General features: G+C 42.2%; 1 protein-coding gene across 4 annotated transcripts; it reads left to right on the forward strand.

Annotated features, from left to right (window-relative positions):
• The first annotated feature begins 1212 nt into the window (after nucleotides 1–1212).
• znf618 (zinc finger protein 618) lies at nucleotides 1213–24260 on the forward strand. 4 transcript variants are annotated; one of them, XM_079288875.1, is made up of 16 exons: nucleotides 1213–1364; nucleotides 1484–1564; nucleotides 7603–7936; nucleotides 8646–8723; nucleotides 8995–9039; nucleotides 9299–9349; nucleotides 12341–12430; nucleotides 12822–12902; nucleotides 13738–13827; nucleotides 14053–14142; nucleotides 15088–15165; nucleotides 15533–15577; nucleotides 16233–16310; nucleotides 17334–17492; nucleotides 17909–19005; nucleotides 19317–24260. In XM_079288875.1, exons 3-16 carry the CDS (start codon nucleotides 7630–7632, stop codon nucleotides 19857–19859), a joined length of 2832 nt encoding a protein of 943 aa, XP_079145001.1. In that variant the 5' UTR covers nucleotides 1213–1364; nucleotides 1484–1564; nucleotides 7603–7629; the 3' UTR covers nucleotides 19860–24260. The 4 variants fall into 4 exon arrangements, with proteins under 4 accessions (XP_079145001.1, XP_079145002.1, XP_079145004.1 ...); XM_079288876.1 differs by having other exon boundaries at nucleotides 1213–1564; nucleotides 14053–14130; XM_079288878.1 differs by having other exon boundaries at nucleotides 1213–1564; nucleotides 7603–7882.
• Nucleotides 24261–26200: the final 1940 nt, after the last annotated feature.

Genomic DNA, 26200 nt, shown 5'->3' on the forward strand with positions numbered 1-26200 from the left:
GATTAGTTTTGAGTGTTTCTCGGTCTTCATGGTTCACTTTTTGCCAGGAAATCTACTTAAAAATTGATGTTTCTCATACATTTTAACCTGAAAAGACTTAAATCTTAATTTTATTCACTTCTAAAAAAAAGTGCATGACTAAACTGTTAAGAGTCAAGAGTGTGTTTTCTGTCATGAATGTCAAAACTTAACACACATTTTGCAAACTGCCACAAAATAAGAAGGTTCTAGATGAAAAAAACAACTTTATTTCTGAGTGTAAAAATAATTAAAAACAGTGTGATTTAATGTCTTTAGTATTTATTGCTGGCTAATGCTGATCTGCTCATGGGAACTGTTGCTATATTGCATCTCTAAGATGTTATAATAGTACTCTCGTTATTATTGCCTCATTTATTTTATTATTGTAAGTGTGCATGTTGATATTGTTATCTAGTATAGATAATTCAACCCAAATGTACAGCCTATACATGCAGAATATATGTATTAGAAATTCTATACACTATTTGTTGACAGGAAAGGGCTGTTTCTTTAAACATCCTGGCACGATAACTTCATTCCAGAAACAAAAACTAAACTGTTTCAAAAGAAAAAAAAGGATTGCTAATTCTCACAGTGGGTTTTCGAAACGAAAATATGTTGGCCAACCAAAACCTTGCTCTGGATTCATGAACAAACTCTGTGGAGACTTCTGCAGTGAACGGCACTAACATGAGCAGATGTAGTAGATTTGATGGCACTCTTTTTAACCAAAGTCTGGTAAGAGTTTTAATTTGCGTAATTGCGCAAACTGAACAATTAGACTACTTCAATCTTGGAACAGTTTTGGAGCAAACTGCTCGTGCAGGGTTTCTATTTTCAATGAAGACATTTGGAAATCAACTGTGAGATGTATGTGACCAAGAGGCTGTTATAATTCGATCCAGAAAGCGCACCAACCAAATCTGGGTAATGTTACCATATTGACTTAACCAGAAGGTATCATCCAATCCAAATAGTCCCACATCTCAACAGTGTAGAGCTGCAGTAACAGCCTGCTTTCATAATGTTCACACGAGAATATTTTCCTCTGCGTAATTTACAGTATATTTTTCCCTGTGTAACGTCATAACCGGCCAACTATATTTTCGTCTTCTTCCCAGACTTTTTTTTTTTTTTCCTTTTTCTTTCTCATGTAGGCTAATATACAGGCCGGCGCTGCAATTTCGGAAATCTGCCCTTCTTGTATATGGCGGACGAAATTTCCTCAAGAGGAACGGCAACGCAAACCTGCGCGAGGCGGAGACGGAGAGCTCGCGCGGACCGAAGTGAACGTCGGCAAAAAAAAACATGATTCATCACGCCATTGCACTTTTTTTAAAAATGTAACGTAGCGTGTCGCGGAGGGGGCAAAAAAGAAAAACACGCAGCGGTGGAAAATTTTTAACATTTGGAATTTCGCATAACTAATTCACAATTTTTTTTTTTTTTTTTGCGGAAGCAGTTGTGCAGTCACCTCTGGTCAGGGAGGGAATATCTCTGGAGCGGGGAGCCTGTTTCGCATGAACTGCATCGGTTTTTGGAGGTATGTCAAAACCCGCTGTTTTCTATTTTTTCTGATTTAGAAATCCTAATTTTTTAGAAATTTGAATAGCGGATGTTTAGCTCTTAGTGCACGCGATTTATCGAGACCTGGCAGTCTGCTCGCACTACTGTCAGCCACTGAGCCAGGTGCAGGCTGCAAAACCAATCCGAAATAGTCCTAATCTGTTGATGTTTTTTTTTTTCCCACTGAATTCTCGTAATGAAGTTTCCGTGTAACTGCTGACTAGTCGTCTCGTGCGGCCAGGTTGTTCACCGCCTTTAGTTAAAACCCTGTTCCGATGGAGCGCGAGGGGGGGAACCGGGCGATAGGGGCAATATGAAGGACGATGAGGGGAGGAACAATCTGTAACACAAAAACCTCCTGCAGCCATGTTTTAGTGAATTTTCCTTGCAAAATTTGAGCAGAGCTTTCGGAGTTTCTTCTCTAAAACTCGAACAACACCGACCGCTAATTTTTGGTCGCGTATAACGGTTTTGGTGTTCATTCGGGAGACGGACACGGAGAAACTAAAAGTGTCGTCATGTCAAAATACATTTCGGAATTTTATTTTTAGGCAGAGATGATTTTTTTAAATGTGTGCGTCATTTGCGCCACCTGGAGGCAGTCATTCTGAGAAAATTTTTAATGAGACTAGTTTTTGAGACTTGTTTATCCAAATGAATGTTTGTTTGTGTGCATAGAGACACATATCTTTATGCTGTGTTTGAAATGAATAGATGCTGCTACAAGTTACAATGGCATGTATCTCGTGCTTACATGCTAACTAATGCAAAATTACCTTTTTTACAATACTGCATTTAAAGCACAAGTTAATGCTGCTCCTTTGGTTTTTATTCATGATGAATATCCTGCACTTATTTTGCTACACCATTCATTCAAATGAGTTTGTCAGCCTGTGAGATAAAGATACATTTTAGTCTTAACATACACATTAACTGTCATTTTCCAGTTTCTTATGCTTGTGTATGCGTGAATGTGTCAGTTTATATCATGCTGGGTTAACAGATATAATATACAACTTGGCAAACGTGGAAGAATTTGGACTTTTATTCCTAGAGATTGGAAATGTGTGAGCGTAAAATAACGAACCAAAGTGAAAGGAACAGCACTGGAAGATGAAGGAGCATGTCAGCAATTTGAGGGCAGGAAAAACAATCACAACCAGTGGCTCAACTGTTTATAATAATCCTGCAGACGCCAAACAGTTCCCCATCTTGCATGGCTTGCTTTTATTTTAATGTAAGGGGGGGGGGGGGAGGGAGGGGGGGGGGGGGGGAGACTGCGGAGGCCATTTTGCTCCTGGTACTTTTAATGCTGACCTTTTCAAATATGTATAAATTTGAAAGAGCTGCTGGAAATTGAATGGCTGGTGTGCAAAAATCTGGGTGTCAATTCTGACCTTTTTGCTTGGAAAGTCTTAATAAAAATGCAGGAGTTTCTTTTTTTTTAAAGTACAGAAGAGAAGAGAGGCGACCAGTGTCACGGGTTTAATAAGGAAGGATCGCCCGGTGAGTGATGGGAATGTTTGCACATAATAACCGAAGGGCCGAGTAATAAGTTACAACGCTCTCAGGAATACTGTTGCCAGTGAAAAAACACTTTTGATATGCTTAATGGGAACTTTGCATTCTGGGAGTGTTCTCGTTTTTAAGTAAGGTAAAAGGAATGCTGGTCTGTCCGTACCTAAAAGAACAAAGGGTTCGATTCACTGAGGATATTTGGAGCGAATAGTTTGGATGGATAAGGCCCCGATAATTGTCGTAAACTTAGTGCAGAGGTTTTGCACTGAGACAGTTTACGTCCTTGCTGTCGTTGTCAGTTTTTGTCGAGGCACAATTGCAGATTACTGATTTGTGCTTAGATGTGTCTGAACAAACATCCTTTTTTTTTTTTCAAACATAGCAAACACCTTGTGTTCAGTTTTCTTTCTCTTAGTGGCGTGTTGAAAATGGCTTCACTTAAAATAGTCTCTAGGGAACGGCTTTTCGGGGGGTTGAAGCTGCTGCATTAAAAAAATAAAAAAATAAAAATCTGTGCATTCTTCACATATTTTCCTGCCTCTTCTTTTGTAAAAATTATTATTGGTTTCATGAATAATGCATAAGGACGTTCGATTGCTGCAGCACTGAAAATTAGGCCTGTTTACGTGCAGCGGTTGTGTACACACACACAGACACAGAAGCTTCTTTTTCTTTTTTCCCTTGACCGTTTTGTAAAGGTAGAGCAGAGCCTGAGTAGCTTTTCTGAAAATACAAATTTTCTGCAAAGCAAATCTCATTTCTTTGAGTGAAAAAGGGGAGGGGGCGAGGAAGGGGTGAAACTCCCGTGGGTTTAATGAATCCATAAATCACAATAGTGCCAGGTTTGCTGCGTCTGCGTCAGTGTGCAGTGCAATTTTGATTTTCATCAAAAATTTAATCTGCCAGCCTACAAGGGTTTAGCAGCAGACCGGATGCCGCCCTGAATTTCTAATTTGAGGGCCCTGATCTTTCAGGATTTATTTTTGTATAATTCAAGTCTGCTTTTCAATATCTGTTATTAAATTTTAATTCGTGGGCATTAACATATAGATTGAAAAGGTTTTTATAGGGGGTTTTGAGTGTATGCTGATGGAATTTTACTAGACGACACAGTTTCTTTTTCCAGAGCATCTTGTGTGTGTGTTTTGTTTGTGTGTGTGTGTGTGTGTGTGTGTGAGAGTTGGAGGATCGGGTGAAGGGGGGGGGTTATCATCCATTTCTCTGCATTATTGCTTTTTGAAATCATTGATCATACACCACCTTGGAAGACATTTATTGCAGAAGACAGAAACATGTGCATTTGATTAAAGAAACGGGGAAAGCAATGCTTTCAGTGTGAAAAAAAAGGGTTTCGGTCAACCCTTGCTCCGAGTCGCTGACTGCTCTGGATAATATAAATATGCAGTGACTGAAGTGACCCCCGTCATCCCCCATTTTAGTGGATTCCTATTTTTAATCCCTCCCAGAGTGGAAACATTTTCGTGAGCATTGAACAAATTTGTACTTTTTATATTTGGGACCTCTATTCGCAGCTACTTAGCATGCAGAGCACGGTTGCTTTTTGGCGTCGCAAGGTTCATTCCAAAGTAAGAAAAATGTCTCCAAGTTAGAAGACACACACGAGTCTTTGCTTTAAGCAAGCACAGCGATTTGATTTACTTCATTATTTTGCAGATACAGTACTGCCCAAATATAGGCCAATTATTTTAAGTACCTCGACTAAGCGCTGGATTCCGAACAGAGGTATGGCCCAGAGATGTAGTCTTTGTATGCCTAACCTCCTTATTCTGTCACCCTCTGCATTCAGTACACTGCTATCACACGTGGTTGTTAATATGCAAGCATTGTCATCTTAGAACACAGCTGGACCAAATTAAAAACCAGTTTAATAGATTGACATAAATCACAATGCCTCCCACCCCTCCTTAATACAGTTTCTATTCCAACGATAGTATCTAAAGATCCTTGATATGCAAATAGCATCTGATGATTTTCATTTAACTATATTTCCGTTTGTGTTAGTTGGTGAAGGTCTTATTTGTGAGGAAGATCAAGCGGATGTGGTTTAGATTGTCGTCCTGCATGGTGCTGTAGGTTACAGCATATCAGAGGCCTCAGCCTGTGAACGAACAGAAGGCTGGAAATGTTGCATTTTGACTTTAATTAGAGGAAAGCATTTTCTTAAATTCAGAGTATGCATTTAACATGCTGCACGGGGAATGACTAAGGGGTCCAATTCGGACATGCGTGCATGCTTCTCTGCCATCGTTTGGTTTGGTTAAAGATGACAAAAGTCAGTTAATTTAGCCATTATTTCATTCTCGTTTACGGCGGCTAACTCCTGTCAGCTACGGAATAGGCTGCCAGTGTTTAGTGGGCACTGAGGACCATTTGTTAGCGTGTTTTATGAGCAGATTGTGCTAACAGAGACTTTGCTGTTCTGTTCCTAAACAAAAGCAGACTTGACGAGGACGACTCGGTTGCTGAAAGTAATGAGTAGCGATGGAAGAAGTACTCCGATCCTTTGCTTCAATACAACAAAGTACAAATACTTCCACTACAAGTCAAATTCAAAATTCCACTTAAGCATTAGGTCCCCAACCTGCCAAATGATTGACCACCACTAGTATAATCTTTAACGATGTGTTTCACAAGCTTTAACACGTTTGTTATGTAAAATAAGTTAACCATACAATATTATGCACAATATTTCTGTACACAAACTAGTTGTTGAGTACTTAACTCATTAATCGTCAAAGTTGAGAGTCCATATTTTTGTGCAGTCATTTGTTTTGGTTGGAAGTTAAGCTGAGAGAAGGCCTTTACCCCATCATTCCTAAAAGAACAATGATGACACATTCCTGTTTGTATGCGTGGGGGATTAGATGGTTCATGGTGGAATATTCTCATACCTGGCTCACTGGTTGGTTTGCATTCTGCAGCTTTCAGTCAAGACTGTAAGTCCAGTAAAAACAAAAGAAGGGCCTCACGAAGTTAAAATGTTCCAGTGTACCTTCAGCAGAGTGAAGCTGGCTCAAGGCGGAGCCTAAACCACTGCCGTACTTCAGAAGTTTATTTTGGCAAACGAATGAATTCCCATAATCTATCTGCGTTCTGCAGTTGCATCATGTCTTTCTTCACGAGTTGAGAAAACGTTAAAGTTCAAGCTCTTTCACTCGCAGGTGCTCTCTATTTCTTTTCTGTATCATGTTTGCTTTCATACTGTTTGGTAGATAAACGGCGCTGCATGTCTGCGCCGAGTTTCATAGAATTAATGTCATCAAATGAAAAAAAACAATTCCAAAATGCATTTATTTGTTCGGTGTATTTGCTTGAAGAATTATTTAAATCATGAATTGATAAGCAAACTATTTGCTGATTGTCTGTCTGTCGATTGACTGTTTGATGAATCCGCTAAATGCTTCGTATGCATGACATGAATCACGGCGCTGGTGATCCAAAACCGGGAGTTCAATATTTTAGTTAATTACAAGATACAGCAGTTGACTGAATGCTCGTGTAATATGCTCTGGATTATTATGACTCAAGGCAAAAGACAACTTCACATGAAGTCGTGTTCAAGCTTGTTCCTCTTATAAAGGTTCTACAAGGTGTTAGGAAATCAGAAAATACACACCACTTGCACAACCTTCCATGTCGCACATACTTTACGATTGAGCTGAGATTACTTTTTATTTTTCTACAGATTGAAGGTAAGAAAGTTGAACTGAAAACCTTCAATGTTTTGTGTCGACATTGTCCGGATCATGGGCGTGTTTGCTGATGCTTCTCGGCCGTGTGTCGTATCCAAAGAAAGGTGTATGGGTGGGTGGGTGGGTGGGTGGTTGGGGGGGGGGGGTGATGGAAAGGCTTGTTGCTGTATCGGCGTGCTATTTTTAGAAGGCCAATTTCCCCTCCTTCCATAACATCAGCCACTCTGGCATAACTCTGCTTTGCTTGGTTGCATTTTGAGCTGTCTTTTCTCTCGACAGGGCCTTTTATAGCCTTGTCCTGAAGTGGCGAGTTGTGTAATTTGGATACTTTTTGAAATTTGAGCATTTTGGGTGCCACAAAGTTGTGAAATTCATGCCTTCAAAGGGCACTTATGAACAGTTAAGCCCCTCTGTTCTAACAAGAAAGTCTGTTTATTCTGTTCTCAAAATAACACTGTCACGGATAAATCACAGGTGGTTTCTCTTGTGCATTTTTGGGCTCACACATCTCGTGACTATTTACAAAAAGAGGCGTGGTTATCTCAGAGGCTTTCAATAGTTGTCTGATGTGCTGCGCAGCTTGCTCTTATCTGGGTATCTGGGTATCTGGGTAGATACAAAGCTGGTATCTAGACAACCTGTTTGTTTTCACAACAACACATCTGTCTCGCCCGTCAGTGCTGATGTTGGGCTGGGAAGTCCTGCCCGAATCAGGAATGTATATTGTTGCAGCACAGTAAAGGGAAGTCTTTGTCTGTCTCTCTTGTTGTTTCCCCTTCTAAAGAAGCACAGGCCCAGAGGAGGTGGAGTCATGAGTGCACAAGAGGACCCCAATCCTGGGAAGGAGCAGGCGGATGGTGCGACTGCGGCCACAGATGGTCCCTCACCAGCCCCAAAGACCAAGAGCACAACTCCACCAATTGTCACAATAAAGAAAGAGCCCGGGACCCCGGAGACGGTTAACGGGAAAGTGGGTGATGCCAACCCCGCTGAGATCTGTGTTGTCATTGGAGGAAATGATGGAGGAGCAAGTGGAGGTGGATCCCGTAGATCTCAGACCGAGGGTATGTTTGCCCTTGGTACTCCTCCTCCAATGAAGATCACAGACTCGTGCATAGGTGTGTGAATATGCATATGGAGGAACAACACAAACAGACTGCCTAGCATTTTTAAAAATGACATTTTAATGAATTCATAGCGGCAGCAGCTTTTCAGAAGCAAGGTCTCTGTTACTCAGGATAATCCACAGACTTCCCTGTGTGCAGTTTTTATTGGAAGTACTTTCTACAGAAGAAATGGCCCCGACAGTAAGTCGCTGTGGTTGAATATGTAAAATGGAATCTCCCAATCCTGTGAGCGTTCATTCAGTTTGTATTTAATATTATATTTCCATCTGAAAGACCGATATTTCAGAGTTTGGGAGAGTTAAACCAATCCTATCTGCATGGCTAGAATCTACCATCGGGGTAAATGACAAAATGTTTTTTTTGTTTTCTTATTTGGATGAGCAATTCTTTTTTTAAGGAGGTTTTCTGTGCTTTGCCCATATTTGAGTCTGCTAGGCATTTGCACAACATGCACTTTCAGTTGCCAGTTTATAAGGTACACTTAGAACATTGTGGGTGTACTCAGAGTACTAATTGGGATATATATATATATATATATATATATATATATATATATATATATATATTCACAGTAGTTATGTTGGGGATTAAGAACATGAGAGAGAAACTGATCTCACATTTGAAACAAACACTGAAACGTGTGTTCTCCTGATGATACTGTCACTTTGTTTTTCTGACACCTTTTTGGATTCTCATGCAGGTTCCTATGTATGTGGGGTATGCGGGAAGAAGTACAAGTATTATAACTGCTTTCAGACACACGTCAGGGCACACAGAGGTAAGACACTGCTTTATTTCTACGCATGTTATTGTCTTTATGAAAGAGCCAAATGATAAGTGACCCTCTCTCGACAGTGTGGTCCAAAAATCACTCACTTCCTCTAAACGAGTCAGGCACGTCCTGTTTTGGCTGGGGATCGGTTCATTTGTTTGATTTTTTTCGGCCTTTTTGAATTGTTGACTGTGAGATAGCAATTTTAGCACATCCATCTTTTCACATATTCGTCTGTAAGACTGACTCTTCCCCATCATGTTTCCACCCTCTATAGAGTCGGATAACATGGTTGCAGACGGTCTACCCCAGACACCCACTAGTGAGTACACCTTTCCACACTCATCCAGTGAACACACTCAAGTTAATAACGCATGCCAGCACAAGCTGTTTATTTCACACCTGGCTCATTTAACAGACATGATGCTGTTTTGACTAGATACCTTTGAAGATGTTCATGAAGCTGACTAAAAACGATCCACAACAACTTCTAACTGAAATATTTTGTCTCTCTGTGACTTTAGCAGGCTAAAAGCCATAATATTTCCCCCCCCATTGTCCCCCTCCCTCTCTCCCATCAGTCTTGTCTCCTCACTGTAGCCGCCTTCCCATAGGTGACATCCTAATACCAGGTACCTATAAGGCAACATCCAACGTTACCTCAACATTTCTCTCATGTTTTGGATACAATGTTCTGATTATCACAATGATGCTTTGTCTGACAAAATCAGTTCCTCTAATTTAAGTGAAGTAAACCCGAAACTGCTTATGAAATGTAACGCCGGCCTGCACGTTTGGGGATGTTTCTCTTTTAATTGCATTGTGTATACATCAGCTTCCAGGGCCTGTGTTTATCAGACATCTTAAAAATCACTCTCAGGAATCACAGTGACAGTTTGATTTGGACTAAAAATACTCCTACCTCAGAGTAGTACTTGAGTTATTTATAAAGCTTCCTACACTCACTCTGCACAATCATGATGTGAATGTGCACATTGCTTAAAGGTAGCACTATCAGTATGGCAGGGGGAAAAGAAAGGGCAATCATCTTGCTCTATGATGAACACAAACACGGTGTAACCCAAAGGTCTGTGACGGCGTTAAGAAGTAGGCCAGAGAAGCTGCGTGGCCAAGAAACAAAACAACCTGATAGATTCAATTCTTCAGAGAATCTTTGGTTGACGCCACATATTTAGACTTTATACTTGAAAATGACTGGCGCGCCAATTTAAAAGAGCATTTTTAAATAGAAGTTGCTTCTCTGAGCAGTGCAAGACTGTGGCAACAAGTACAGATCAAACGAGGGGCTAAGTGTAAATCAGTTCTTATAGATAACTGAATATATTCTCCATGTTAATGACCAAAATATGTAAACCGCTCAGGTTTAGGGCATGCAGCACAGTTCCGACACGGCATTACTGTAACCTTGACTTTAAGCCTGCTTAACACGGGACTTGTTCTTAATGATTGCTTCCCGTAGCGCCTTACTCTGCTTTTTAAAATACCGACGGAGGAAAATGACGCCAGGCCGACTGATAGTCAGCCTGGATTTTTCCAGTTTGTTTTGCTCGTAAAGCATCCACCGGTTGAAGGAGTGTGGGGGCACAGGATCATGTTGAAAAGCGGGGAAACGACACAGGCTGTAGTGTTGTGGAGTTCTTGGAGTTGAAGAGAGTATTTTGGGAGCTCAGCTTGGAACAAACTTTCTGTAGTTCTGACCAAGTGGGCGTTTGGATGAAAAACAGCCCTGCATTAAAAAAAAAAAAGAAAACAGGGAGTGGTGGAGTATTGCATCAGGTAACTGTGATCCAGAAAGTCTAGTTTGACTCATGAATCTATTCAAATAATGAGACACCAAAACAGTGATCAGAAGATTATAATACAAGATTTTACAAGTCGTAAGGGAAATAGTCTGTTTGCGTGAGAGTGGAGTGCTTGTCTCCACCTGTCCTTGGTTCCTTTAGTGTTTTTGTGTGTCTGTGTTTAAGCCAGTACCCAGAAACAAGTGTGACCTTTTAGGATCATGCCCAATTATCTATGTTGTTATCGATTTAATCAGAATGTGTCCTCACCCATGCTTTGGAGCAATTACGATATTTGAGCTTTAATTAAATTGACAAACGCCAGGAACCCACTAATTTGTGAAAAACAGTTTTAATCACACCAATTTATATTTATAGAATATGCATCGTATTGGAGCCTTGAGGTGTTATGAATGCAATTACAGTATGGCACCCCAATAATCACCTTTTTGTAGCCGTGTTTCCTTGTTGCCAATTCAGGGGAAATTAAATGAATCCGCTTGTCTTAAATCAACTTGCCTGACTCCTCTCCCCTTGTATCACATGCCCAGGACAGACATTTACGTACATATTGAAAATGCAGTTTTTAAAGCATAAACTGTAAAATGTTCAGACTTAAAAATGATCCGTCCAGAGTAGAATAAACTTATATTTCACACTATTTAAATGCACCTTTTGTAATACCTCAGGCAGCTAAGAATGCAGCTGAATGATTTGACGGCGTCAGAATGAACGGAAGAAGAGGCTATAGGTTCCCCTCGGGCATCAATTGTGAACGTGTCAGCAACTGCGTGTCTTCATACGCTTGTTACATGCATCGTTAGGTTTCCACAGGAAGTTATCACCAACTGGTGGAATGAAAAGAAGAGAGAACGTTTAGAAGTTGTCGCTCTTGTGCTAAATGACAAAACATTCGTCACGCGGGCGTGTCAGGTGAGGGGCAAACATCAGTCAGGAATATTATAATGGAGAGAAGACTAAACATGAACCAACCAATTCTTAATTGTCAACAGCCACCTGGCTGCACGATGCTTCCCACTGCAAGAAGATGAGCATTAGCGGAGCGAGTACTCTGCGTGCGTCCCTTATGTCCCTTCACTTTCTTAGCCCTCTACCGCATTTTAGGGAAAAATGGCTGTGAAATTGAATACACTTTTTAAACATGGTAAGCAAAAAGCAATATCAATGCACATTCTAATCTGTGTGTTGCGTGAGATTCGTCGTAACAAAATTAAATTCCAATTCAAAAAACTGTACTTTATGTTCTGCATTATAACGTGTTTTTTTTCATTATTTAAATCATTATTACTTTTCCGATCACTTTCTCGGCGGTTCATCTGCCCATTTATCTTGTTTGTGTAATCTCCCTCTGTTTCGCTGTCCCGACGCAATCAAAGCTTTTTCGATGTATTTTAATCCCATTTGTTTGTTGATTAATTTTTCTGATGCAGAATGACGTAACACAGAACTCTGGCCCTCTTTCTATGCTACGGTGAAATACTTTTCTGCAAATTAAATGTGAAAAGCTGTTGCAACGCCTTGGGAAACTGCTTTTCTAAACATGCTAAATTGCCGTGTTTTTGGGGGTCCAGTTGGTTAAAGTTGATGCACTGTACTAACAATGGGTCCTTAAGTGTGTCATGTGTTACTCTCTCTGATCTCTCCTGCTCTCTGTGTTGCAAACTATGCGCCAAACCAAAGTCTTGCTGTTTTATTATTAGGTTATTACTTACCCAGTTTGCAGTTTTGGATTCAGTCATCCACAAAATATCCATTGCCATCATAAGCAATGCTGTTCTCTCTCTATCTCTTCATCTGCAGATAGCTTCCGTTACTCCTGTGACATCTGTGGCAAGAAGTATAAATACTACAGCTGCTTCCAGGAGCACCGTGACCTGCATGCAGTTGATGGTAACCAAGAGTTTTTGGACAATTTGCAGGAGGATTTATTTTTTCTTTGAAACTCAAAAGACTTGGAAAGCCATTTATAAGTGAAGTTCCCATTTCACACTGTCCCCATGCAGCAGAGTCTCGACTTCCTGCAGCAGCAACAAAAGCTGAGGAGCTTAGTAAAGAGGCGATCAGAAACATGTTGAAACAAATCTAATCCCACGATTTCAGAAATTAGTGAATATTGACAAAATGTAATATTATTCCCTTCTTACAAGAACTTAACTACTCCACGTAGAGTCGTTGGTAAGAATGTAGAAAAGGTATAAATATGTAAGTAAGTCGGATATACTTGCCACTCTAAAAGTCACTGCCCATTTCATCCTCGCCTCCCTTCCCCCATCCCTCTCAGATCCATATGAGCAGGTAGTGTTACCTGTGGACGGCCTTAAAGAGGAGGAGCCAGTTGAACCCTACCAGAAAATTGGACCAAGTAAGACTGCTTGATGCACTTTTTTTTTCCACAGATGGTAGGACAAGATTACAAAATGCACTATTAGTACATATTATTATTCGCTAATATTAGCGTAGGCAGCTAATTGTAGCTCTTACATTTTGAGTAATGAACATAACTTGTCAGTTTCTTCAACATAAATCTTCCATCTCCAACATTAATATATATATCTACAATTTTGCAGAATACTGGGTTTAAACACAATTAGTAGACATGCTAAAAAAAAAGGTGAGCAGCATGCAAATGTTGATTTTTAGAATACAAATGTCAAAATTTAGAATTCTGCTTTGAACTATTCGGTACATCCCTACGTATTTGCCTCGTTGGCATTCAAATCCTAAGCAGATTGTTAGGTGCATCCATCATCCGTTTTGATTTGACAGGTTGAAGTCCGGTTTGAAATGACCAACCTTAAGTCATGGTGATGATCCATGTTACAAAAAAATAACATTAAGCATATGAGCTAACTCCACACTGGAAAGGTTTCAGAACATGAGTCCAAAAGTCCTCCTTCGCAGGGGAAAAAGCACTCGCCCACCTCCACAGAGACGGCGGGTTCAACCGACAGCGGCGGTCAAAATCCCCGACTCCTCCGTCTTCTCAACTCTTATTAGGACCTCTTGTTTTCTGCTCCCGAGTGAAATAAGACACGATTAACAAAATGATTCTCTCCCTTTTTTTTTTTTTTTTTTTTTTTAAATTGCACACAATTAATCCAACCAACTGGACCTTAATTGACATGATACAGGTTTTACCACTAACATGGATTTTGATGAAAACAAAGTGTTTGATTGTGAGTTCTCTTGTCCTGCAGAAACGGGGAGCTATGTGTGCGAGTTCTGTGGGAAGCAGTACAAGTATTTTAACCCGTACCAGGAGCATGTTGCTCTTCACGCGCCAATGGGTGAGCTTGTTAAGTTACTGCTTAAAGCTATGATTTGTAGGGTGTCAACATTTCCTTTGTACAAATATAACCTCCGTGCCAACATCTAGAATTTAGTTTTCAAATGTCTACAACGTTAGCCTTGCATCTTTGTTAAGAACAAAACGAGTATTGCCTGATTGGGTGTCACCAGTTTAAGTTGCAGCATTGAACTACAATTGACTCTGAACATCTATCTTGACGTAGGCTCCTTTGATTTGAAGACATCACGGGTACAGGAATGTGGCAGCATGGATATGAGTAAATTTGGCCACAGTCAAACTGGTAAGATCAAAAGTAAGCATCTTTGTTTTATCCTCCATCTCTTCAGTTGTTGTGCCTTGCAATTTTATAAGCTCATCATCATGCCCCATACTATGCATCATAGTAAAATATACAATCTCATATTTACAGATCATCTACATTAAATTTGTCATTGGTGACAACCTCGTGAACTTGGTCAGAACCCAAACACGCATTGCCTGCACTGTTGAATAATCTTTTTTTATAATGTGCAGTGTTGTTGGACCGCAGGAGTGCAGCCTGGTCGGTTTACTGCGATTCTTTGCATAGCTGGGTTTGAGGACCAGGGCCGTCGCAATAATATCACACTCCTGCTAAGAGGGTGTGTTAGGAATTCACAAGAGCATGCTCCACTGTGGCTGAAGTGTGACACACCGAGCCAGTGGAAAGAGGATTGACGAGAACCCTAAAAAGATTAGTTGTGCTGTGAGGTTCTGGGTCACCTTCCCCACTGTATTTGAGGAAACCCTGCTGGAAACTAGCGAACTCTAAACTTCTATTTTAACACATTACATATAGCCCATTGTCAACATTGCAGGCGTCAGTAAATCTTTTTTCCAGCCGTCATAAATCCTTGATTCTTCTCAACTGGTACTGTATTTTGTGGGGCCCCCCCCCCCTCCATCTGTCTGCCAAGACACGCTCCACCATAACTATTTAAAGCATGGCACACACTCGCATCTCATAAGTGGGTCACAAAGATGGAATGAAGAGGAGGAATTAAAACCATATTTAAATGTAATATGAACATTTGGATCCTTTTTGTCAAGGCAGTTAGCGTGATGGATTTGCATGGCACGAACTGAAACTGCGATTAATACACATGTCATTGACTTCGCTCCGACGTCACTGTGGGTTTGCAGCTTGAATTAAGAATATTATCCACCTTATTTAGCGCGGTCATGTCACTCAGTGTTTCTCCTGTGCTTTCACTTACAGACAGTCCATTCAGGCGGAAACTGGAAAGTGCAATTCAGTCTAGTCTGGTTGACACAAACAGTTCGCAGAATTCAAGCGGTGAGCACTGAGTCACTTATTTGATTTGGATGTGAGTGTATTTAAGCGGAAATGTATCGTTTTCTGCTCGACTGGTGAAAAGCATTTTTCAGTTCTGCTACAAAGCAAGTTATACATTGGCTTGCATTGAAGTTGGTTCGATACAATCTACATCGTCGCGAGTCACTGATCAACCTTTCTGTGAGGTTTGGTACCAAATCATTGAAATATATCGTAATTGCTCTTTGATTGCAAATCATTCTTGCCATTTAAGAGGATAACGTTAAACACTAAAGGCACTGACTGAATGAACGAGGGAAAAGGGTGATCGAGAGTGTCTCTCTCTCTGTCTGTGGTTTTAACTCCCTCCCTTTCCTCTCGTCCACAGGAACTCCGAGCCCTCTGGTGGCCAGCACCTTCTCTACAAGCCAGAGTAAGTCGACCGCACCTTCCTGCTCAAAACAGACAATGTGCATGCTGCCTCCTTCTCATTTCACCTTTTTTTTCTGGTGTGCTTACATTTTTGTTGAATCTGTCATTGTTTGGGGGCAAATAGTTTCTCAATAATCCATTATGCTTTTAGCCTCACTATCAGTAGGGCATGTCTGAACAGAAATGTTAACGTTAGCCGTGTCGTCATGCATTGCGTTCAGAAATAGCCTTGAAATGACAAGCAACGTAGCATCGGCTGTTTCATTTAAACATCTATTTGTTTATTATGGTTTCTTGTTGTTTGTGTTGCCTTTTATTAGATAGGACAGATGAGGGGAGAGAGATGGAACAAAGCCTTTTCAAAACAGGGACATTGTGACTACATGGCCAGCGCCTTAAACCCCACTAGGATGCCACAACATACAAATTTTAAACATAGCTGCAATTTTTATTATACTTTTTTTTATACAATTTTACATAAAAACTGCATCACAATTTTTGGTCAATTTTTCTGAAATGCACAAAAGCAGCACCATGTTGGTGGAACTGACCTCCAGCGTGTATAACAGGGATATTAGAGGCTAGCAGATGGACAGTGTATTTATTTTCTCCTCCATCAAAGAGTCAACGCTCTTCTGGGCCTTGTGATTTTTTAGAACCCTACACTTGTGGTGCCTGTGGCATCCAGTTCCAGTTCTACAACAACCTGCTGGAGCACATGCAGTCCCACGCTGGTGAGTCCACTATTACAAGTGCATGTTAAGCTCGACAGGGAAACTAATACAAAACACGCCCTCAAGTGGCTGCAGTGCATGTGAAAGGCAGTGTGATCACACACACACAATCCATAATTGTTTATTGAGGTACACACCATATAAAAGTTCCAAAGAATACACAGTTGTAATCCGGGTTGTTGCAGATCTGGTTCTGAGGCTGCTGGATACATTTTTTTTTTTTTAGTGCGTTATACACGTAACCATGTACACAGTTCATCATCCTCTGATTCTTTTTAAAATTAGACGTCTTTTAGTCTGTAAAATGTCAGAAATGGAGACCAATTCCAATCTCAAGCAACCAGCTGCACAATACATGTTTAGTGTTCTAAACAATTCATTGTTTGAATTTACAACAAACGAATCAAACGCATACGGAAAGTTCACGACAACGAGCGTAAACAAACGATGACAATGCAAATCAATGCCGCCGCCACACAAAGTGAATACTCAGCCTTTTTTAATGAGCTCAGCCATATTTGAGACGCTGTTACCACCAAATGTTCGGTATTTTTACTTGATAAATGACTAAAGGGCCGTTTATTTACCCTCTTATGCTTGAGTCATGTTGCCTGTCCTTTGCTTTCGTCTGGCCAGTCTTAAAATACTGTTATCCTTCACCAATGGAAACAGAACACATGTACACTAGTTGATCATTTAACATCACGTTTGGCGTTGTTGCCTGACTTTACTTGAAGGCATACCCTGCAAGATTTGTGGCTGATATTTGTGTGTGAATTGACAGGAAAATAAACAGGAAACAAATCAGTCGAAATTGTTCATCTAGTTTTGAAGGCACAATTTGTTAATGACAGACTTAGGGAGGCCAAGTAATGTATTTTTGTCATTTTTCTTTTGTTTCATTTTGTGCCATAATTTTCTTCCTTACATTTTTTCCTCCACCGTAAACGCTTAATATACACTTCATTAAAACCATGCAATGGTGTCGCCTCTGCCTGATGTTCCACGTTTGCATCTCCTCAGCGGACAATGAGAACCACACAAAAGGGGACTCTCCCAAAACCTCCTCGGCCTCCGGTCCCCAAGAGCCGCTGTGGAGGAGCTCTCCGGCTCAGGCCCATTCCTCAGTTAAACTACAAATACAGCCTCAAAGCCTCCCCCAGAGAAACCACACCGTCAGCCGTAAGTTCTGCAATCAACCGAATTCATTTCACACTGTGAGAGTTACTGTGAGAACGGGACTCTGAAGGTGTCCCCCTTGACTCTTATGTACACTGTTTGGTTGAGCAATTGTTCAAATGGAATTATTATGGAGTCTCTGGTGGGATACCATTTCACTGCAGCAGCGCTGGTTTGATTCTTGCTGAGGAGCCATACCCCCCCCCCCCCACCCCACCCCACACACACTTTTCTGTTACACTATATGTATCGCCTATGCGCTTTAAAGTGAAGTTATATCCCATGTCATTTTGTATGATTCTGTATTTCCCTTTCCCTTCTAAGACACTGCATTTTCTGCCAATATATCTAATTTAAAAAAACATAAACACTAATCATCTTTCTTATGTTTTCCATCCATCTGCTGTCCGTGCTGGCAGAGAATAATGGACTGCCTGAGAAGGAACGTCAGCAGGTGGCTGAGCGCCTCTTACGGGTAATGTGTTCCGATCTGAGCATGCTAAACGTGCTCAACAGCAAGGACTTCCTGAAATTGGCACAGACCTTGGTGGATACGGGTGCTCGTCACGGCGCCTACTCCACCCGTGATGCGTTTGGCAACATGAGTGCCTTGGCACTGCGTCAGCTGCCCCGCATGTACAACCAAGTCAAAGTTAAGGTCACGTGTGCCCTCGGCTCCAACGCTGCACTTGGCATCGCGATCACCTGCCACTCCCAGACATCGGGCCCCGACGCTTGCTACGTTCTCACAGCCTACCAGGTGGAGGGGTCGAGGCTGAAGCGCTACGTGCTCGGTGTGAGGGAGGCCGAGCTGAGGGAGGGGCCCGAGCAGATTCACCACTGGGTGCAGAATGTGCTGTCCGAGTTTGTGATGTCCGACATTCGCACCGTGTACGTCTCCGAGCCCAAAGTGTGGGCAGTGGGATTCGCGGGATCGCCACTCGGCGCCGGCCGGAGCAGGATATGCTTGCGATGCGCCGGGTGTTCGCTCGGCGCCGTTGTCCAGGCTGTTCTTGGGAAGCGCAGCCTCCAGGCTCGAGGTCTTCACGAGCTGGCCGAGCTTCTCTCAACGTGCCGGGATATTGCCGCCTCCACCACGCTGTCCCTTCGCGAGGAACATTGCACCAAAACATCCACAAGCACAATGGAGGAAGGTGCACAGGGCGGCCCTGCACAAAGCCCCACCCCTCCCTGCTGGGAGCGTGCGGCTGAAGCTCTCCTGCAGGTCCACGCCCACTTTGAACAAATTTGCGAGGCTTACGGACGCAGTAAGACCACAGCTCCGCTCCTCCAAGGTCTCAACAAGCATCTGCTGGGTACGCTGTCTTGTCTGCTGGCACCTCTGCGTTTGGCAGCTCTGGAGCTGAGCAGCCAGAGGAGACCGACCTTACAGCAGGTGCTGCCCGTGTACATTCGCTTGGAGAAGTTTTTCACGTCCAAAGCTGGAGAGGCTGGAACCGGCCCGGCTAGCAAACTCTGCCACTACTTCCTAGAAGCACTGAAGGAACATTTCAAGGTACTGAACTGGTGTTGCTTCCATAAAGTTTCTTGAAAATAGCCTTAAGCTGTTAAAGGGATAAGATGTGGTGTTACTGAAATCTACCAATGCTGGTGAGATTTGATTGAACTTTGCTTGAATAAAAACCAAAATGAGTTTTCTATTCGAACAAGATTTGACAGATGTGACTAGACATTTGATGCCAACCAACCAAGTATTGATAAATACCCAGTGCTAGTAAAGATAACCTGGATGTATGATGCATGCATATGAGTGATTGGTTTGTTAGGAAGGAACTCGCAGTCATTGTAATGTTCGTCTGTCTCTAGGTCGAACGAGCCCACCAGGTAGCCATGATCCTCGACCCACAGCTCAAACTGTGCTCAGTGCCGGCCTACCAGCATGAAGACATAATCTCCCGCGCATGCGAAATGGCTGCTGAAACCAGGGATGGAGGTATGACCGGTGGTGGAGGAGGTTCAGGCGGTGAAGAGAGGGACACCGATGGCCCACCGCCCACGAAAATAAACCGCATAGAGGGAGGGGGAAACAATGGCGGCGCCTCGAGGGGGTCTTGCACAGTGTCTGGTAATGATGAGAGTCAGAGCCAAGTTAGACAAGAGATTTTTCAATACCTGGCTGAGCCTCTTCTCCAAGGCACACCTGACCTCTTCCAGTACTGGAGCTCAGCAGTGAATGAGAAGTTCCCCAGGCTTTCTCGCCTGGCAATGTGGCTCCTTGCTGTGCCTGCTGTGGGCATACGCAATGAGTGTGTGACTGTCTGCGAGCAGAGCCTGGCTATGAAGAGGAGGCAGCAGGTCACCTCCGAGGAGATGAACAAACTCATTTTCCTTCGCTCCAACATGGGCTAGGAGAGAAACTCCACCAACCAAACCTTCACCTCCAACCAATGACTGAAGACTATTATTTATATACTGTAGGCTTAGACCAACTGTAAAGTTAAATGTGTTAAATACTTCTCATGACAGATATTTACCAGAAACTCGCATTGTATAGGTTGCAAACACTCATAAAACAATACGACTTATTGCATATTTTGTATGGAGAAAGGACTGTTGTCAAGCACCGTGGGCAAATTGTAGGGGTGGAACGGTAGCTCTCAAAAGATTGTTTGGTACACGGCCCTCGGTTTGGCACGCACATGCAAGCAGGATCCCTCTTATAGCCGGTGATTAGAATTACTTCAGCCGAATGACGAAACTGCTAATAGGCTAGAATGCTGCTGTTCTCACTGGATGACATCATTTTCAGGTAAAACTCTGCGTTCGCTGCTCGGAACTACTGTCACAGACCTCTGAAAATCCGTAAGTACTATCGGGATGAATCTGAATAGCCTGATTGGACAAATAACAGAGCTTAGCACTATCAGAGAGCCAGATGTATTTAGAATTTTATGAACATTCTCCAAAATCAGCTCGTAGAAACGGGTGTTAGCGGCGTTATAACAAGTGTTTGTGTTTTGCGTCTCTTGGGACCGTCTCGTTCGCTTCCCTGTCGTCTCCTTTCTGTCTGTCGATGGCTACGATGTGAAAAATGAAATTGGGACGGAAAGTTCGATTTACAACCACAAAAATCAAACCGGATAAGAAACTGTGTCTCTCTATCAATCTCCACATGTCAGTACAACAGACAGCGCCGCAACTACACTCGCACACACGTCCACACACTACATGGCGACGCTGTCCATCGTTCTGAAACAACAGCTGAGGGATAGGAACGTGTATCTCGGCCAGTAATGTTGTTTTTTGTATTTTTCTGTGTAAAGCTGAAACGGAGGAAGCAAGAACAAACGAAAGACACAATTTGACCATCGGCCGAATATAGGCATCTCTTGGCCAATCGGATACGATAATGTAAATTCTTCGGGACGCTCCTAAAGTACTGTAACATGGAGAGTGTTTGGAGAATGATCATTTCCATTGGTGTGTGACAAACGATTCAAAAGGTGAATCTCTACTGCCATTGCACCTCTGACATCTGATTTACTATCACGAATCGGCACATTCAGCATTGTGAGACGGTCGGGTCTCTAAGAGCTAGATCATCGCAGCTGATTGGACGGTTGCTTAATGAGCGGCCTAGCATTTTAGCTGTGGATCATTTGCATGCACTGCATGCATTTCTTTTCATTCAAAAGGGTAAAACAGCTGATAAAACATTAATATGACGCTTTTTGTTTATGTTACGAATTGTAGAGAAAAGTCATCGAATGGTTAAATTAAATCCGGTCTAATGCTGCTGAATATGCAGGTCAAACGGCGAGATACACTATTTAATTTATTATCATTGATCATTCTAATATATACATTGTCTTCCCTATGTGAGCCACACATTTATCATAGTTTATCTACGAAACGTGACTGTTCTCATGACAGTTCATTGTTGATGGTCCTATTTTGTTTTGTGTGAAATCAACGGGATCTTCTCAGGAATGAGTGCACCCAAGCAGGCACCCGCCACTTTTTCCTCACTGTACCGAAAACACACCAAACCTGTAACCTCAATGCCGAGGAATGTACTGAGCCGTGACTTTTGTGAAACGTTCCACCCCGAATACAGTTCGTGCCATTTGCAACAAATAAACAAAAAACAAACAAAAATGGATCACTGAGGGTTTATTTTTATTTTTTTTTCAGGATAAAGCAAATTCTGCCAGTACTAATGAAATCAAGCTGTTTTATTTTTTTATGGATTCTAGTATACATCTACGTTTGCCAATACCTCCTGAAATGACTCTGATGAATTGAAATGATGCTGTAACTGCGTTTGTTGCCTTTGGTACTAATTGTCAAGTACTAGTTTGTCATCTGTGTTTTTGGGCCGTAAGTCTCTTTCATGCGTTCACCCTGAACCCTACAGTCACAACCAACAGCATGCCTCTGTATTGCTGGTCAATGGCCTTCTTTCCACCATCTTTTCTAAAGTTGTTTTTTTCACTCCGGTAGACTCGAAGGGGAACCTCTGGCTGATGGTTTGAAACAGTGCCCTCTAGTGGACGAATGGGCGACTTCAAAATAACAAACAAAAACTGGTATTTGACAAGTGTTCCAAAGTTTTAAGTCATCTCTTTGCTTACAAAGTAGGCCAGGACTTATTTCAACAATAACACACCCAAGCACAAGCATCCACTGTATAAACCTAGAGGGAGTAGATCAGGTCTTCATTGGGCTCACATCAGAGCAGGTAGACGTATCAATGTTGTGTGCATTATCACACTGACAGACCCCCCCCCCCCCCCCCCCCCCTCATAGACTGGTCACTGTTAGTGATCCACATTTATTTATCACCCAGGTTGGAATTGTGACTTGTGGTTGTTGTTTTTTGAGGTTGAGCGTCGGGGCAGTGTTGTTAAACATGACGGCGCCTTTGTAGTTTGTAAGGACACAGGAAGTATAATATAGATAAGTCAGTACACTGCACATGGAAATGTGAGTAAATAGTTTGAAGTGTAAAACCAAGAACGGACCGGTTTTATTTATGATGAACATTTTATTCTAAATGCTTTCATGGTTAAATATGCTTCAGTTATGTCTGTCAATCTAAGATGAATGGTGTCAGGTTGTTTTTAATAGACCGTTGCCCTCATTACCTCCATCTCCAGCTTTGATTTAGTGTTTTCATAAATGCTTTTCATCTCCTGAAAGAGTGACTGCACGTCGGGCTGAAAAGCTCTGTTTTGCTGCCCTCTCTCTGGTTGAAAGCTTACCGCCTGTTTCACCAATCCGTGCCGGATGGAAGTGGTCAGAAACGCCTGTAGCCACACCCAGCGGTGATGTCACGGGGTAGCTTGAGTACACCTGTACATCACTGCAGCCAGGTGAGAAGTTAAACCACTTGAAGGGGGCAGCAAAGGCAACATGTTCAGGGGGTCTTAGGGTTGCTCTGTAATAGTTTCTGAAACTGTCCGATTTTTATTTTCTTTGCATTAAGGTTATTATTCTGTTCACATTTTAACACGCTGTATCTGTTCTCAGTGTCATAGTCTATCTATAACACTGTTCTCCAACTGATTTGTGTCGCACATTTATATTTTGGTGAAAATTAAAAAAAAAAGATTGGGGGTGAGTTATATTTAAAATCTTTATTTTTTAAGAACCAATCCAATGTTTTGCCTCAGTACTCGGAAGGTAATGTTGTGATTTTAAGATTGGAAATCAGATGTTCATACAAAATGTAGCTTTGGTCTAAGATCTAGTCAAAACGCTGTACATTAGTATTAGCAGTGATCCCGAATTGAACTGACGAAGGGATTTTTCTTACAGGTTTTTAAATAAGTATTTTAAATATGATAATGCTCTGGGACAAAATGCCATTGTTGACGTAATGATGTCAACATAATTTTGCTTAGAAATAGCATTCTTTTTTTGTTGATTAAATGAGAATTATATCTAAGATATGCATGCCTTTAATACGATTACTGGTATATAAAGTTACAGCCGCCATGGTTCACTTCCATCCGAGGTGGAACGCTGGCTCATGAGTAGACGTCACCTTTAGGACACTCATCAAACAGCCAGAGGAGCAACCGGGACTGACTTTTAACCTTTGGTGGTGGGAGCACAGCGATGCTGAGGATACGTTGGTGTTAATGGGTTGACATCATCCATTTTTCAGAGGATGAATTATGTAAATACAAGAGAACTGCTGTTTTACGCCACAAGGGGCAGCCTTCATTTCAGAGCTACAGTAGGGAACGCCAATAACATTATACCTCTATTTTCTACAGTAGCATTTCAAAAGGTTTTTGATATAATAGAAAACTCAACTTAAGATACTGTTATTAGACTATTTCAATCCGCTGTAAGTTTTATTTTGTTTCAGGATTTTAACTTATTCAGATTAACAATTGTAAAATATGGTATAAGAATGCAAACATGGAGACCTTTTCTGTTTTAACTATGGATCATACTCTGTATTATCAATTCAGGTTAAGAAATTAGTGTTGCTTTCACCCTATTTTACAGGCATTTCCTCCTTTTATACTCTGCTAAAATGCAAAAAAAAAAAAATGGGTTGAGTCTCTTCATTTTGTGTGTTTTTAATGCACTTTGGCAGCAGATTCCTGTGTAGCTTCAGATCTGAGTTGTCTTATTAGTAAGCCTAATTTATACTTTTGTAGCAACACTATTTTTATATAATGGCGAAGAAAGGGTACAGTGTCTTTTTTTCTTTTGTTCCTGTGTCATATGTGGCAGCGCTGTTCAGTGTTTCTTGAATACATTACCTGCTGTAGTATGTGATGTGTGAATAAACTCCAAATCTGTGTCAACAGCACTTGTGTGTGAGTGTGTGTGTTGAAAGGAAAGATGGAGGACCTGTAGTATTTAGTACTTAGAGTCCAGTTTTATTCAAGCGGAAGAAGTGTGTATTCAAGGGCCAGATAAAGATTGGAATTGAAAAAGCTTTTTACTCCCTTTCCCTCGCATTTCAGGTGAAAAAGTTTATTTTTCAGTCGAGGCATGAAGTAAAATGTTAAGAAAGCCTGCTCCTGTGTTTATGCAAAGGAGGAAAGAGGCCTGATATCAGGGCAGAGCGACTGAAGACTCGCAGATGGGGGGGAGTGAATATACAGAGGCAGCTGAGAGGTGCGTGCAAGGGTCCCCCAGGGCCCAGGATAAGGCGAGAGAGAGAGAGCGCGAGCAAGTGTTCGGCACAGCCTGCTGTCTTTCTCACTCCTTTCGCACCCGGGTCAGTCATCCCCCCCCCCCCCCCCCCCCCCAAGGGGCAGCAGTCCGCTGCCGTGCAGAAACACCCGCACTCTTGTCTCCTCCGCTGCTCCCGACACAAGGGGGCCGCCTACCAAAGCCTAATTTGCAGCACATGCGTCCCAAGTTTGCCTCCCCCACTCTTCCTCCACTCCCCCACCAACCCCCTCACACACACACACACACCTACACACACACACACACACCTACACACACACACACACACCTACACACACACACACACACCTACACACACACACACACACGATACGACCTCCTCCCTTCCTCCACACCTCACTGCGGAAGGTGACATTTGTTTTCCACAAAGCTGTTACTACAGTGAGATGCGCAGTTTATTTTTGTGATTACAGCACCAAGTGTTTACCCTCATTTACAGTCATTTAGAAAAGCTCAAATGTGGGGGAAACAACCCGCCCATTGGACAATTACTTCCGTTCTGCTCTGGGGTTAAGGCAACGTTTCAGATCGGCTCTTTCCAAAGGAAAGTAAACGGGAGTGTTTGGGGCTGTTTTGCAATGAGCATACATCCACACAAGCCACACACGCAGAAAATGTTGTTTTTTTCTGCAGGATGCCGTTGTTCAAGTTCTAAAACGACGAGTTACAGCTTTGACTGCGTTGGGATGAATGCAGCAGCAGCTGCATATAAAAGGGGTTCCCTCTGTGGACCTGTATCTGACCACTAGGTGGCAGTCTCTGGCTTTTTATGAACCACAGACTGGACCCGTTGAAAGCATCATCACCAGCATGTTATAATGAGAACAATCAAACATTAGGTGATTTTGTACTGCTTTACATCTCTCTGGTATCGTTTTTGATCATTGGAAACACTGAGAGGCTGTTGAGCTCCAGGTAACCCAGGTTTGGATATTCCTTCAGAACAAGATGTTTTGAGAACCATCGATGATCTCAACATTTTAAGGGATTTGCATGTTTTTGGACAGTGGGATTAATCCAGAGAACCTGAGGAAATCCCCCGACAGAGTCAAGTTGATGAATCAATGAGCTCCTATATGCAGCACTGTACCAACACATTTCTGCCGTCGGTGTTGATGTCAACTCTTCCACACTGGAACACAAATGTCAGCCCATGAAAGTGATTGCTGTGCTTTTACCCAGTAAGACACATGTATCCGTCCAGCTACAGTTACAGTAACACAGAAAGTTCTGTACACCTCCCTTTTGCCCTTGGCTGTTACACAAGCAAAAAGTGAGGCGCCCGGGTTTCGTTTTCCAAACCGGCCGGTGCCATGTAGCTTTGCTCCCACCTCTGGCATTGACAAGGTTGGCACCTGCACCCCTGCCCAACCAATGGCCGTCACAGCTGTCCCGACTTGTCTGCTCAGTGAGCATTGGAGGGACAGGCAAGGACGGGCGGAAATGTTCTCATCCTCCTCTCCTCGTCCTGTATGGAGGACCCGGTGGCACCGGCACTGTAGCTTCTCCCGCTGACTTTTATCAGTAGT

This window comes from Melanostigma gelatinosum, assembly GCF_949748355.1.
Source record: "Melanostigma gelatinosum genome assembly, chromosome: 18".
In the NCBI taxonomy this organism is placed as follows: domain Eukaryota; kingdom Metazoa; phylum Chordata; class Actinopteri; order Perciformes; family Zoarcidae; genus Melanostigma; species Melanostigma gelatinosum.